The following is a 14,624-nucleotide window of genomic DNA, read 5'->3' as shown; positions in this document are numbered from 1 at the left end:
ACGAACTTTGTCTCAAAAATAGAAATAATTATCATTACTGCTACGAAATTAGAATAAAAGCAGTCTTTAAACCACCTAGGGCAGAGGTTTTCAAAAGGGGGTCCGAGGTACTGTATGGGGATCACAAATGTTTTGGTTGATTAGACTTTTTTTTATATTCCCCTGCAATTTTTCCACTAATTGAAATGTCTTTAAATATATGAATTCAACACACTGTAGTAAACAGATAAATGGAGGCAGAAGATGTCTTTCAGTCATCAATGCACACATTCAGCGACACACTGGAGCTCTTTTAAACTGGGCACCGTTTCATTCACAACACCTGTCCCATTAACGAGGAATCAGAATCAGAAATATTTTAATAATCCCAGGGCCAAATTACTTTTGTTACATTACTCCATATGTAATAGAGTAACTATAGGACCAGTTTGATATAACACAGTTTCATACAATATATATAATTAAGGGGTCCCCCCTCCATCCCGCCATCAGTTAAGGGGTCCTTGCCCAGGAAAACAGCAGACCCCTGACCTAGTTTTTTTTTTTTTTTTTAAATAAGAAAGACATACATTTATCTCCCAAAAAGCTAACAAGACTTTGAAATGAATATGACCAGAATAACAGAATCTTCAAAAGCATACTATCAGGACAATGCACATATATAAAGTGTATCAATCTGAAAATATGTTTTTTATATACATTTGGAAGAAAAACACATTCAATATAATGACAATTAGGCATATTTAAGAAAATATTCTTTATTTTAAAAAAAGACAAATGTTTCTTATAAATCCTTATAATCTTTTTGCCTTTTTTTAAATTAACATTTGACTGATTCACCAAGGTATCTTTGTTTTCAGTCTAATCTTTGTAGTAGCTCCCTCCATTTGATTCAAGGCAGGACTATGACCAGTCTACCCCACAGCATTAATATTTTGGTCAGCTGAGCTTTTCCTCACTACTGCTGATACGTCCAAATTAGCCCAAGTGTCTCTGCAGTCTAAAGTGCTGTTACTCAGAATCTGAATATAGTGTTATTTATAACTGAATTTAGTTCAATTAGACTGCCTGTCCAGCTGGTTTAGAAAAAAAAATACCCAAAGCATTATGTCCAAACCTCCAAGCTTGACTGTTAGAATTATGTTTGGTTTTGTTTTATCGAGACCAGAAAACAGAATAAAACAAGAACGCTGAAAATTCAGTGTATGCCTAATATGCTAAATATGGTGGTGATGAAACTAAAAAAAAAAAACAACTGAAATTTTAAATTTTTTTTTTCTTTACAGCAATGTTAAAAAAAAATAATAATAACAGTCTGTCCCGTACATAAGTCCCAGCATAAACGGGATTATTTAGATTTATTACAAATTTATAGCACTGACAACTACAAACATGACAAAGTGTCCCTGAATGCAGCATCAGAGCATCGCTTGTCCCTTCAGCTGCATTGTCTCTCTTTCTGTAGAAACCATCTACATTATTCACTCCTACGGAGATAAAAAATGCAGTGTTTCATAGAGGCCTTTTGACTTTTAAACTCCGAGCGTTAATATTTGCTCTAATAGTGAGTTGACTGCACGCGCCTAGCTCCGGACTGGCTAGCTTGGTTAGCGCTCGCAAAGATGAGCTCCAACACTCAAGTCATCCAGGTGACAAACGTCTCACCGAGCACAACGTCCGAGCAAATGAGGACTCTGTTTGGGTTCCTCGGAACTATAGAGGAGCTAAAGCTTTTTCCACCTGAGTGAGTATTCAGAACTACGGTCCTGTTGTGTCCCTTTAGCTTGACCGTCGCTGCTCAGGCCTGTAGCATCAACGCCAGGCCTGGCTATCCTGTATGCTAATGCTAACACTTTACCGCCTCGCGCCACTTGGCGTAAAAACATCCTAATCGAAGCTGATAAACCCATATTTAAATTGTATATACGCATTAAAACAAGACGACTACTACAAATTTAAAATATGTATATTATTTCCCTGTAACTGTCATAAATTTTGCCATTTATTTATATAAAAAACGTTCTAATTTAGAAAATGTATGATTTGTTGCTTTTTGTTACCAAAATAAAACAGTACTTCCTGAACTCATCAGAAGTTTCAGACTAATAAACTAATATTGTATAAACTAACGACATAACTTTAATTTTTTATTTGATCTTTGACAATAACGTCAGTATTAATCTGCTATTTCCAGAATGAGTGAATATAAATTTATATTAAGATCCCCAGTTCATAATGTTTCCACCTTTGGTAAAATCAGAGCTGTGTTGTGTTCCTTATCAAATAAATTATTAATTGGTCTCGGTTGTATTTTATTTTATTATATATTTTTTAGATTATATGTTCCAGAACCATCATACTGTAGGTCCCAAATAGATCTGCCAAATAAAATAATGTAATATCGATTCTAATAGCCAATGCTCTCACATATGACAGCTGGCTCAATCAGGTCTGCATCTATAATAAGATTAGATAAAATGTATATAATCTGAAAGAGCTATAAAATAAAACACAATGGTAATTTGACCTTTTTTTTCTCAACAAATATTATTGTCCAAACACCAAAGTTTGGCAGACATATGCAATCTGTCCCTTTGGTAACCTTCAAACTGTCTGGACTCTGTAGCAGAAATCTACTAATCAGTTCTCCCAGCATCATGGTCTAACATGTGGAAAAGGGGCATGTTATTCTCCTATTTCGTATTCTTTGCACAACACATCTGTATTTTCTTCCAGTGACTCTCCCTTGCCTGTGACTTCCCGTGTCTGTTTTGTAAAATTCAATGAGCCTGAGTCTGTCGGAGTGTCCCAGCATCTTACCAACACCGTCTTCGTGGACAGGGCCTTGATCGTGGTCCCTTTCGCCGAAGGTGGGTGTCCGATCTGTCTCTTTAGCCTTCACGTCTGTGTCTCTCATATTTACAGGGTTTTTACGGGTCATTAAGTCATTAAATTATTGTTTTTTAAATTAAGGCCCTAATGGGCATTAAAACTCATTAAATGTGATTATAGAGGCATTTAAAATGCTTTATAAAAAAAATAAAATAAAAAAAGTTTATGCCAACAGTTTCGTCAGATATAACTGGTTCCTCGTGTTTGCGTCGAACTGCTTTCAGTTGATTTTAAAGATGTGTGTTCGGAAAAGAAGCTCGAAGCGGAGAAAAGGCTAGGGAATGGGAAAATGCAAATTTCAAGTGTCTGGAAAACGAGGAATTGAGGACATGGCTGCAGCCTGTCGATGGTAAAAATTATGAAGGATTTTGCCGTGTTATATATGTATATGAGAGTCATGGGTATTTGTTGATGGCGTTAAAATTATTTCTTAGAGCATTAACAAGCTTATTAAGTTAAGAGTTACTCATTCCTGTATAAACCCTGATTTAAGATATAATTGATAGAATGAATTGAATCTGAACATATTTTACTTTTACTCTTTTTTTTCCAGTTTTTTTTAGTACTTGATATCTTAAGGTATTTAAAGGGAAATGTACACGTGTGTCTATGTCTCACATTTAGCTAAACTTCTCTCTGATATTTGTGTTGTGCTTTTCCATAGTGGACAAGTCATTTTGCAGAGACCCTCTCTATGATGGCTGAAAGCAGTCCTCTTAAAACAATTATAATAATAGCACCAGGATTGGCAATCCACTTTTCTTTTCCTGCATCAAAATAATTGGCAATCTTTCCTAATTGATAGCTGCACAGCTTCACAACTTCTCAAGTAAAGTAGTTTTTTTCTGATTATGATGGATGTTAAGTAAAGCATGGCCTGCGTAGAACAAATTGTTAGTCATTTAGAAAATCATTCGAATTACAACTGTTAAATATTTACGATATTAATATTTATTAGTTATATATTATTGTCTAATAAAAAGCTGGGCAAATATCCAGTTAGCTTTAGTAATTTTTTTTTTATTAAAAAGAAAGGTGAATGTACGTAATTACTGCCCTTATTATTCCATATAAGACCACGACTTCCCTCTGTGAATGAACAAGCAGGTGGCAACAAAAACGTAGAAGAAAAACGTTGCGGATGGAGGTCTGCTGAGAGCTAAACATCAGAATTAAAAGGACCAGTAAAAAGCCAAGCAGTAGGAAATGCATTCAAAGAGCTATAAAACCATTTGATCCAAAAACAGTCAATGGAAAGTACTGACTAAGGCAAGAGGTGCAGCATATGAAACACCTGGACTGTACAACTCCAGACCACGCCGCCATCCCTTCATCGTACTCTCCATCTTTCTCATAACGCATAAACATATCAAATGTTTTCGGCAAAACAGACCAAATTATTCTGCATTTAGTGTAATAATAAAGCCAAAGAGCTGCCATTGAGTCAAATGATGCAAGTCTCTCCATTAGAGGAGCTTTGTTGAACTTTCCATCCATTTTCTGTTCCAGATGTTACTTCAATAGTAGCTTGATCTCTGAGTCGTGTTTCTTTTTACCAAATGACAAAAAAAAATGAAACCAGTGTTGTCTGGATACCAACATGCCAGTTGCAGGTGTAGTGACCAATATAATAACATTTTGATTTATAATTGCAGAGTTGCATAATATAAAATTATGTAGCCTAATAAAATGGACAAATACTTCTAAGTTAAACAAATGTATTCAGTTAGTGAAAAACTGGGTTTGGATAACAGTTGACTGATTGCGTAAGACTCCTACGTCACTGAGAGAAGATTAGAAATAAGAGAAAAATGGTGAATGCAACTAGGGCTGCAACAACGAATCGATAAAAATCGACTTTTAAAAGCGTTGGCAACGAATTTCATCATCGATTAGTTGTGTTGCACGATTAATGCATCATCCGCCGCCGCCGTCATCACCGCCACTTGACTGAAACGGGGGAAGAAAAAAAATTACGGCAGAGCGAGCCAGCGCCGCAGGTGCGCAGTGTTGCCAACTCAGCGACTTTGTCACTATATTTAGCGACTTTTCAGACCCCTCCAGCGACTATTTTTTAAAAAAAGCGACTAGCGACAAATCTGGCGACTTTTTACGGTGTCACTGGCGGCTTTTGGAGACTCTTACGTGAAAGCATGTATCGTTCCTAATCTTGTCCTCCAGCGGCAGCTGCTGCCGTGAGGCCCCTCCCCCATCCCAACCCCATTCTCCCGCAGGAGTCCCTCTTAGCGCTGCAGTCAGAGCCGCAGGATGTTTACCCTCAGCGTCCAGACTGCAAATGAAGCGCGCATGCGCCGGGATTGACGGCGCAAATTGATCACAATAATTACAATAGCCTTTATAAATAAATTAACTTGCAAATTATGAGGGCAAGGCTTTTAAAGTTTAAATCTTCCGGCAAAGATAAAGTAAAGAAGATCCTGCAATTTATGGAAGTAAAGCAGAATCAGCAAGATCAGTAATATGTCAATTAATTATATGCCACTTTCCCATGTAAATATCTGTCTTTGGAGGATGTGTTTTTTAGCACCCCTAGTTCTCTCATTTTTATTCCAAATACAATTTATAATTTGAATCACAGGGCTATTTTTATCTCTATGGTTCAGTATTTTCTCAAGTAGCAACTTTAACTGCTATACTTTCCTGTCTTAAAAGGCAGAACTCTTCTAGTCTAAAAAAAAAACTCATTTGTTGAAATGGGGGGGCCTGTTGTTTGAACCCCTTAGGGGCTTTTAAAAAAAAAAATGCCTGTCTTTTTTTGCACTTTATGAAACAAAGTACCCTATATTTTGTGGATGTACAGCTACATTTCTCATGTAAGTTTGCGTAGTTTTAACACAAACATTTATTTTTCATATTGCATCAGTACAGTTAATGAGCAACCTATACTTGTGTGCTTGTTTGTTCTGTCTAAAATGTTTTTTTTGGAATAAAGAGGTTAATATAAAAAATATTTTTTGTCAGATTCATCGATTAATCGAAAAAATAATCGGCCGATTCATTGATTTTTAAAATATTCGTTAGTTGCAGCCCTAAATGCAACATTTTCTCCTAAATACTAACAATTTATGAACGAATCTGTTCTTACGAACGGTTCTAGCCTGAACCTCCTCATTTAGATAAAATGTTTTAACACTTCATCTAAATGTTGCGTTTGTTGTTTCCAGGCACCCTTGGTATTTAGAAAAAAGGTTTTTGGGGCATCAAAGGATGGGAGGGCTCTAATCAGCTGAAAACGCTCTGATATAGTAAAAAAAAAAAACTACACAGTTATCCTGACAATAAATTCTGATCATGTTGATTAGTAGCACATACGCTTCACTTGGTAATACATGGCTTCTTGTTTGTAATTTACTCCTTTTGCATCAAATTTAAATTTCCACAAGTCATATAAAGCCTTAAAGCAATGCTTGGCTGTGAAAATGCCTTTTGGAAATAGTCCCTCTCCGTACTTTGCTCTTGAACATGTTGATTGACTCTAACTTTTAACAGTAGTGTTTCTTTTGTTGTTGTGTTTTCCAGTTGTTTTCCCTGGTTCATCCAGCCCTATATTCCAGGCCCTGCTGAAAATGCCATCAACAGTTTTGTCCTCCGCAGCCTTATCCTGTTTCTCAAGTGTTTGTTTCTGTGTGTGAGTGTGTGTGAGATGTCTCTCTCTCTCTCTCTCTCTCTCTGTTTCTCAAAAAAAGGAAATTTTTCAGATTAAAATTAGCCTGTTTTCAGATTACACAGCCATGGACGATCATCTGTTCTTTAATTTTACGGTTTGGTTCCCATCAGCTTTGGACATATTTTAATTATTATTCCTGTGATAGCCCTGAACTGTTTAGGACAGATTGTTTGTGTAGCGTTTCGTTCAACATACCATTGGTTTAAATAGCATTACAGAAATGTGGTTGCTACACTGGAAAAAAATCAACATCTAGATAAGTCATTTTTTTTCTTAAAATAAGTGCATTTGCTCTTGGAATAAGGTAGTAAAAGAGACATCGTGCCAATGGAACAAGACAATTTACACTTAGAATAAGAAAATAGAATAGCATTGTTTAATTTCAAGTGCCTATTATCTAATTATCTTATTTTCAGAGTAAAAATACTCATTCCATTGGAAAACTATGTCATTTACCTACTCAAATTAAGGGCAAATACACTTAATTTAAGACATTTTTACTTATGTCTGGATTGTTTTTCCAGTGCAAGTGCTTTTTAGCTGGTAAAGGTAAAACTGAGTGTTTTTTTATTGAAGTTATGGGATGTGATGTTGAAATGTATCCTTGTCTCCACATCTAAATCATGAACTTTGTTTTGTTTTTTTTGTTTTGTTTTTTTTGTTTTGTATCTCAATGTTTTTGTGTGCTTTATAGCGAAGCAGCCGGCGTGCGTGGCTTGGTTATAATGAAATTTGAGAGCACATCCCATGGGACAACTGGCTGTGCTTGCTAACGTTTGGTTCATGACTTAAAAAACAAGTACAGGTGATCAAATCTTGGCAGTGTTGACCACAGTGTGTATTGTGATTATGATCTCATAGCTACTAATCCCACAATTACACTCTCACACACAACGAAAAATCAGGCATCAAGATTTACAGACAAGACAAAGAGTGGATTTTTATTGAGGTGGCTTGTCTGCAAGTCTTGTCTTATTGATTGCTGATAGTTTCTGTTCCCTCATTATGCACTGAAATGTTCTGTCTTTTCTTTTTTCCTTCAGGAGTCATTCCTGATGAATCCAAAGCGATGTCTCTACTGGCTCCAGCCAATGCTGTAGCAGGGATGATGCCAGGAGGAGGTCTTCTTCCAACTCCTAATCCTCTGGCATCGGTCAGTTTTATTATTGCTTTTACCAGAGCAGAGTATCGGCATAGCGATACTGTAGCAATACAGACATGGTGAGCAGAGCAAACCTAGAGAGGATTGTTTTTCTTTCCAGTAGCCTTGAAGTCATGCGACTGTCTGACACAAAATCTGACCGGAGAGACGATGCAGATTTGTATTTATCCAATTTTAATGCATTTAATCACATTGTTTAATGTTGAAAACGTGATTTATTTTCATGTCCTATAATAACAAAATCATTAGATTTAATGTCTGTCCCTTAGTGAACGAGAAAAACGATCTAGAAAGAAGTAAAAATATCTTAAATTGAGTGTATTTTCCCTTAATTTGAGTAGGTAAATGATATAGTTTGCCAATGGAATGGGTATTTTTACTCTTAAAATAAAATAATTAGATAACATGCACTTGAAATAAGACAATGCTATTGTGTTTTCTTATTTTAAGTACAAGTTGTCTTTTTCCATTGGCAAAATGTCTCTTTTACTTCCTTAATCCAAGAACAAATGCACTTATTTTAAGAAGAAATGACTTATCTAGATCTCACCTTTTTTCCAGTGTGAACCAATAAAGCTGCTGGCATCAGTTCTCCTATTACATCACTTTCCTTGCTGAAGGCTGATTTATATTTAGAAACCAGATTGTCTGCGTGTGTGTCGCAGTTAATGCAGATACAGTATGCCCCTGCCGTAGACACTTCAAAATTGTGCACCTCTTCAAAATTGTAGGTGACCGAGACAGGAGGCCTCTGATTAGTCAAATCTACATCCGCTCTTCACTTTCTGTGTTTCCTGTTTGGTACTTTACCGGCTTGTTTTGTTTGTATGACCTCCATTGTGGAAAAGGACTCGTGAAGATGGACCAGCTAGAAGAGCGAGCTGCGCGAGAACGCTGGGACCCTTTTCCCACGTGGATTCCCGCTCTTTTTCACCCTCATGTCCCTCCGTTGTTGCACAAACTCGCCGACACTTCTTCACCGTATCTAGACCAACAGCTAGTTCATGATTTAACCTCTTGCGTTGTGGCGTGGAATAACATAGCACAGACCATGCTTCAATATTGGGCGTAAATCAAAAATATCTGCGACAAGCTCACTGTAACATACTGCTGAGCGAGTATAACCAGTTCTTAAGCCAGTAGCAGAAGTCCAATGCAGTAATCCCGTAGTTAACCTGAGGAGGGCGCCGACTGGGCAGCTTTAACTCCTGCCTTGGATTGAAAATCCTGATCTGTCAAACATCTTCCTTAGGTTGCATTTTAGTCATGGATTCCTTGGAATCTTTTTTTCAACAGAGTTCCCACAGGTTCTTTAATTCTTTAAAGTTTGTGAATTAAAAAAATAGATTCATGGCCCTGGAAAGTTTTGGCAGTCATCTTTTAAACTCCTTGATTTTATCTTTTTTTTCTTTTTCTTTTTTCTGGGTTTTTAATTTCCACTGGATACAGACTGCCATCAATGGGTCTTATGTCTTTAATTGTCCTACTCTGGGTTCTGGTGTTTCACAGTAAGCTTAGTAGACTTGTGGGTAAAAGCAAACATATGGAGCAGTGCACACTTTTCACAGAATTTGATTCATATTCAGGGGAAATTATTGATGTGCTTCTATTTCATTTTTTCAACTAAACAATGAGCTAACTGCTGTTCAAACAACCACCTGACTGGTAGTTGGTCAGTGGTTCTTCTGTGGATAATATGAAAATAAAATTGGTGCTGATTGGTTAAATGTTTAACACTGCAGATAGGCGCATCCCCATTTGGAGGTCTGGGGGCTCCCACTATGGACCAGATAGCTGCGATGGGAATCGCAGGGCCCAACATAAACCAGGTGTGTTTCCACTACAGTCATTGTGCTGATATGGGAAGGAAATCATTTCTGTTCCTAAAATATTGTCTTTCTCATCTCTCTCTCTCTCTCTCTCTCTCTCAGGCTTTCTCTACAGACTTCCTGAAGCTTATGCAGTCTATTGACCCAAAGTAAGAAACCACTAATTTCTACTCAGATCTGCAGTTTTATTCCCTTTTTATTATTTTAAATCTAAAGAACTGCTTTTTAGACTGAATCCCCTAGCGGCTGGATTAAACCTGACCCCGGGGCTTAAAGCGGATGCTGCCAACAAGGAGATCGAAGAGGCGATGAAGAGAGTCAGAGAAGCCCAGTCTTTGATTTCTGCTGCCATCGAACCTGGAAGTGAGTTCAGCTTTCAGGTTCCCTCACCTCCAATCTTTTTGTAACGTCATGGAAATTCATTTGTCTGGAATAAGTCAAAGATAAGAACTCATAAAAGGTTAATTAAATAGACGTTGATATAGAATTAAGCAAATATTAGATTATTATGGCTTAGAGCTAATGAAAATTAAAAAAAAATCTAAATATCACTTGAAGCACAAAAATCTTATTTTAAAATATTTCGTTTGTGATGAAGCTATTATACAAGAGTTTATGGTTTGAAAAAAAATGCTTGAAGTTAAAGTTTTGGATGTTTTTTCTGATTCAGATGTACATATAGAATATGTGTTTCAATGAGCTTTAGGTGGATTTTTAATACTATCAAATTGTTGTTTGCTTGTGTTGAGCAGCCAGGTTTCCATTCACGGTTTAAATGTGCAAATCTGTCCTTTTATATCTGCAGGTAAGAAAGATAACAAACGCAAGCGTTCCAGATCGCGTTCAAGGTCACGGCACAAACGGTCTAGGTCAAGATCAAAACACAGGTAAAATAAAGCCTTCCTCTGTCCTTTACCATCAGCATGGTTATATTCTTTAACACACGTTTATCTTTGATTTTGACACAGAAGTTCAAACAGCAGGTCCAGACGCAGTTCTCATTCTCGGAGCCGGAGGAAGTCTAAGAGCCCAAGAAGGAGGAGGAGTCGCTCCCGAGACAGAAGCCGTCGCAGTAGATCCAGGTCAGTGGCTTCACTGTTTTCCTTTTTCATATCTGTGACTGTGTTCCTGCTGTTTAGCTGATTCACTCGAAAAGGACTTGCAGCTGCAGTCAAGACAAAATCAGTCTTTCTAGCACAGAGGGACTTTTAGATAATTTGTGTAATTGTTTATTTAACAGGGACAAGAGAAAAGAAGAAAAAACAAAGAAAAGATCCAAGACGCCCCCTAAAAGCTACAGCAGTGCCAGGAGGTCTCCAAGCATCAGTCGGTGAGTGAACTCCCATCTGTTCTTCACTGAGCATCATCTATCCTAGTTCATCTCTGTACTTTAGGGCTCAGCAGTCACTTCTTTCTAATGCTGTGTGGCTTTTAGGAGGCGCAGGCGAAGTCTCAGTGCTTCCAGGACCCCAAGAAAAAGGCTCTCAAGGTCTCCCTCCCCTGGACGGTGAGTTTCATTCACACCATTTTGGCCATTCCAATCCAATATAAGTAATAAACATACTTGGTTACTTTAATTTAACAGCCACAAGAAAGAAAAGAAGAAGGACAAGGAGCGTGAAAAGAACCGGGACAGGAGGGAAGACAAGAACCACACAAAAGACGATCGAGAACGCTCCACCAGCAAGAAGAAGAAGAGCAAAGGCAAGGAGCGGGACCGCAAATCCGACAGTGAGAAAGATGTGAAAGTATGTCTCAGACTGAAGCCACGCTGTAGATCTTGGAATCGTTCAGCTTCATACACAGTATAATCTTCAAATGTGTTACAGGTTACAAGGGATTATGATGAGGAGGAGCAAGGCTATAACAGTGATAGAGGAGAGAAGGATGATGGGAGGAGCGAATCCGATTCTGTGTCGTCTGTCAAAGATCATGAGGAGGTGGAGAGAGACGCACATCGAGCCTTTAAAAGATCCGACCTGAATGGAGGCGATCACCACGAGGAGGACATGGAAATGAGCGACTAAAGACTTCCTGTCTGTCTGCCGAGTCCTTTTCCCTGTATGGGCCACATAATGATCGCCGTTAGCAGGGTTTGATTTTAACACAATAATCATCGAGGACGGACGGCCTAGATGGGACCATTTTTGTACAGATATTGAGAAAAGATCGGGACTAAAACCAAATTTTAAACTATAATTTATCCCCCATTTGTTTGGAGATCATGTTCATTTTTGGTTTTAATGCTGTTTTTATTTTCAAAAAGCAGAATATTCGGTATTTTAAGTAGGATTTGTTTTCTATCATACCTGTCCGGATTTTATCCTTTTCCTATCGTCATTCATCAATCAGCACCATGTTTCATTTAAACTATGGCAAAGTAAGAATTTAACAGAAAATAAACTTTTAATCATGTATTAAAATTGTTTCCAAATATTTATTTTAAGGGGGAGAAATCAAAGTGGTTTGAGCTCTACTTGTGGTAGAGCAGTAAAAGCTGGTTTACTAAACTAAACTATATACATTTTGCTGTTAAAGTGAATTCATCATTACGTCCTGATAATGTATGCATGCTCCAGACCAAATTTACCAGCATGGCCAGGATGGAGCCAATGGGAGCACCAAGCAAAAGAATGAAAGCAAAAAAACTGTTTAAAATACCAAGTGAACTAAAGAGCCATTTTAATAATAACAATACTTAGGACTTATAATGCACTTTATATTTATACAGATCCCAAAGTGCTACATAGTAAAACAGGTAAGTGCTAAATAAAAACATGGTGCACATGAGAAATAAAAAAGTAAAAAAGATAAAATAATCAGACAATAAGTAAAAAAAAAAAAAGTTTATTTACAAGCTCTCCTAAAAAGGTGGGTTTTAAGGCCACGTTAAACGCATTTTAAATGTAGCTGATGGAAAAATGTGATCATCTTGTAGAGTTGTCACGATACTAAACTTTTCAACTCGATACCGATACTAAGTAAAATATTCGTTACTCAATGTCATTTTCAATACCACATGGATAAAAACGACTCCAAAATTCAACAGATTTTTTTTCATTAATAAACAAAATACAATAAATAGATAAATACAATAAACAATATTTTGAGGTTGTATGCTGTGCACAATATTAAGCAAGCTTGATAAAAAACTTACAAAATTAAAATTAAGTGTTCCTTCCTTGGCTATGCTTTACACACATAACAATAACACTAGCAAAACCAGTTATAAAACAAAAATAATTCTCAGCAGCTGCACCTGTTACAGAGAAAAGTCTGAAACCAAAAAGTGCACAGAATTATTCAATCACACAGTGTTCAGAAAGTGCATTTCCCTCTAATCTGTGCATAAAATGATTGACTGTTTAGGTGCCACTGGTGGTAGCACTGTATCGAAATGAGTATTTTATCCGGATACAACTTTTCAGTATCGATACTTTTTTGAGTGTCGATACTTTTAACATCACTAATACAGAAATAGAAAGACACAAAGATACAGATACAGAAAGAACAAACGTTTTGAAACAACAGAAGAAGAGTGTTCCGAAACAGAACAACCATTTTGAAACAACACAAGAAGAAGAGTGTTCCGAAACAGAACAACGGTTTTGAAACAACGCAAGAAGAAGAAGAGTGTTCCGAAACAGAACAACGGTTTTGAAACAACGCAAGAAGAAGAAGAGTGTTCCGAAACAGAACAACGGTTTTGAAACAACGCAAGAAGAAGAAGAGTGTTCCGGAACAGAACAACGGTTTTGAAACAACGCAAGAAGAAGAAGAGTGTTCCGGAACAGAACAACGGTTTTGAAACAACGCAAGAAGAAGAAGAGTGTTCCGGAACAGAACAACCGTTTTGAAACAACGCAAGACGAAGAAGAGTGTTCCGGAACAGAACAACCGTTTTGAAACAACGCAAGACGAAGAAGAGTGTTCCGGAACAGAACAACCGTTTTGAAACAACGCAAGACGAAGAAGAGTGTTCCGGAACAGAAGGGCCGTTTTGAAACAACGCAAGACGAAGAAGAGTGTTCCGGAACAGAAGGGCCGTTTTGAAACAACGCAAGACGAAGAAGAGTGTTCCGGAACAGAAGGGCCGTTTTGAAACAACGCAATAGGAAGAAGAGTGTTCCGGAACAGAACAACCGTTTGGAAACAACGCAAGCAGAGAAGAGTGTTCCGGAACAGAAGGGCCGTTTTGAAACAACGCAAGAGGAAGAAGAGTGTTCCGGAACAGAAGGGCCGTTTTGAAACAACGCAAGAGGAAGAAGAGTGTTCCGGAACAGAAGGGCCGTTTTGAAACAACGCAAGAGGAAGAAGAGTGTTCCGGAACAGAAGGGCCGTTTTGAAACAACGCAAGAGGAAGAAGAGTGTTCCGGAACAGAAGGGCCGTTTTGAAACAACGCAAGAGGAAGAAGAGTGTTCCGGAACAGAAGGGCCGTTTTGAAACAACGCAAGACGAAGAAGAGTGTTCCGGAACAGAAGGGCCGTTTTGAAACAACGCAAGAGGAAGAAGAGTGTTCCGGAACAGAAGGGCCGTTTTGAAACAACGCAAGAGGAAGAAGAGTGTTCCGGAACAGAACAACCGTTTTGAAACAACGCAAGACGAAGAAGAGTGTTCCGGAACAGAACAACCGTTTTGAAACAACGCAAGACGAAGAAGAGTGTTCCGGAACAGAACAACCGTTTTGAAACAACGCAAGACGAAGAAGAGTGTTCCGGAACAGAAGGGCCGTTTTGAAACAACGCAAGACGAAGAAGAGTGTTCCGGAACAGAAGAGCCGTTTTGAAACAACGCAAGAGGAAGAAGAGTGTTCCGGAACAGAAGGGCCGTTTTGAAACAACGCAAGAGGAAGAAGAGTGTTCCGGAACAGAAGGGCCGTTTTGAAACAACGCAAGACGAAGAAGAGTGTTCCGGAACAGAACAACCGTTTTGAAACAACGCAAGACGAAGAAGAGTGTTCCGGAACAGAACAACCGTTTTGAAACAACGCAAGACGAAGAAGAGTGTTCCGGAACAGAACAACCGTTTTGAAACAACGCAAGAGGAAGAAGA

General features: G+C 37.9%; 1 protein-coding gene across 3 annotated transcripts; it reads left to right on the top strand.

The window, feature by feature from the left end:
- The first annotated feature begins 1,402 nt into the window (after positions 1-1,402).
- On the top strand, positions 1,403-11,994 carry LOC119794227 (serine/arginine-rich splicing factor 11-like). 3 transcript variants are annotated; one of them, XM_038301684.1, is made up of 12 exons: positions 1,403-1,744; positions 2,737-2,870; positions 7,624-7,733; positions 9,485-9,571; positions 9,674-9,720; positions 9,801-9,934; positions 10,377-10,458; positions 10,540-10,653; positions 10,812-10,901; positions 11,007-11,078; positions 11,157-11,319; positions 11,401-11,994. In XM_038301684.1, the coding sequence occupies exons 1-12, from the start codon at positions 1,623-1,625 to the stop codon at positions 11,596-11,598; spliced, it is 1,353 nt and encodes a 450-aa protein (XP_038157612.1). In that variant the 5' UTR covers positions 1,403-1,622; the 3' UTR covers positions 11,599-11,994. The 3 variants fall into 3 exon arrangements, with proteins under 3 accessions (XP_038157612.1, XP_038157611.1, XP_038157613.1); XM_038301683.1 differs by having other exon boundaries at positions 1,404-1,744; positions 9,485-9,569; positions 9,669-9,720; XM_038301685.1 differs by lacking the exons at positions 1,403-1,744; positions 2,737-2,870 and adding an exon at positions 7,269-7,385 and having other exon boundaries at positions 9,485-9,569; positions 9,669-9,720.
- The last annotated feature ends 2,630 nt before the right edge of the window (positions 11,995-14,624 follow it).

This window comes from Cyprinodon tularosa, unplaced genomic scaffold (assembly GCF_016077235.1).
Source record: "Cyprinodon tularosa strain WSP-4 unplaced genomic scaffold, ASM1607723v1 ctg471, whole genome shotgun sequence".
NCBI classification, from domain to species: domain Eukaryota; kingdom Metazoa; phylum Chordata; class Actinopteri; order Cyprinodontiformes; family Cyprinodontidae; genus Cyprinodon; species Cyprinodon tularosa.
The sequence above is the reverse complement of the archived record's forward strand: the minus strand, read 5'-3'. Positions and strand labels throughout refer to the sequence as shown.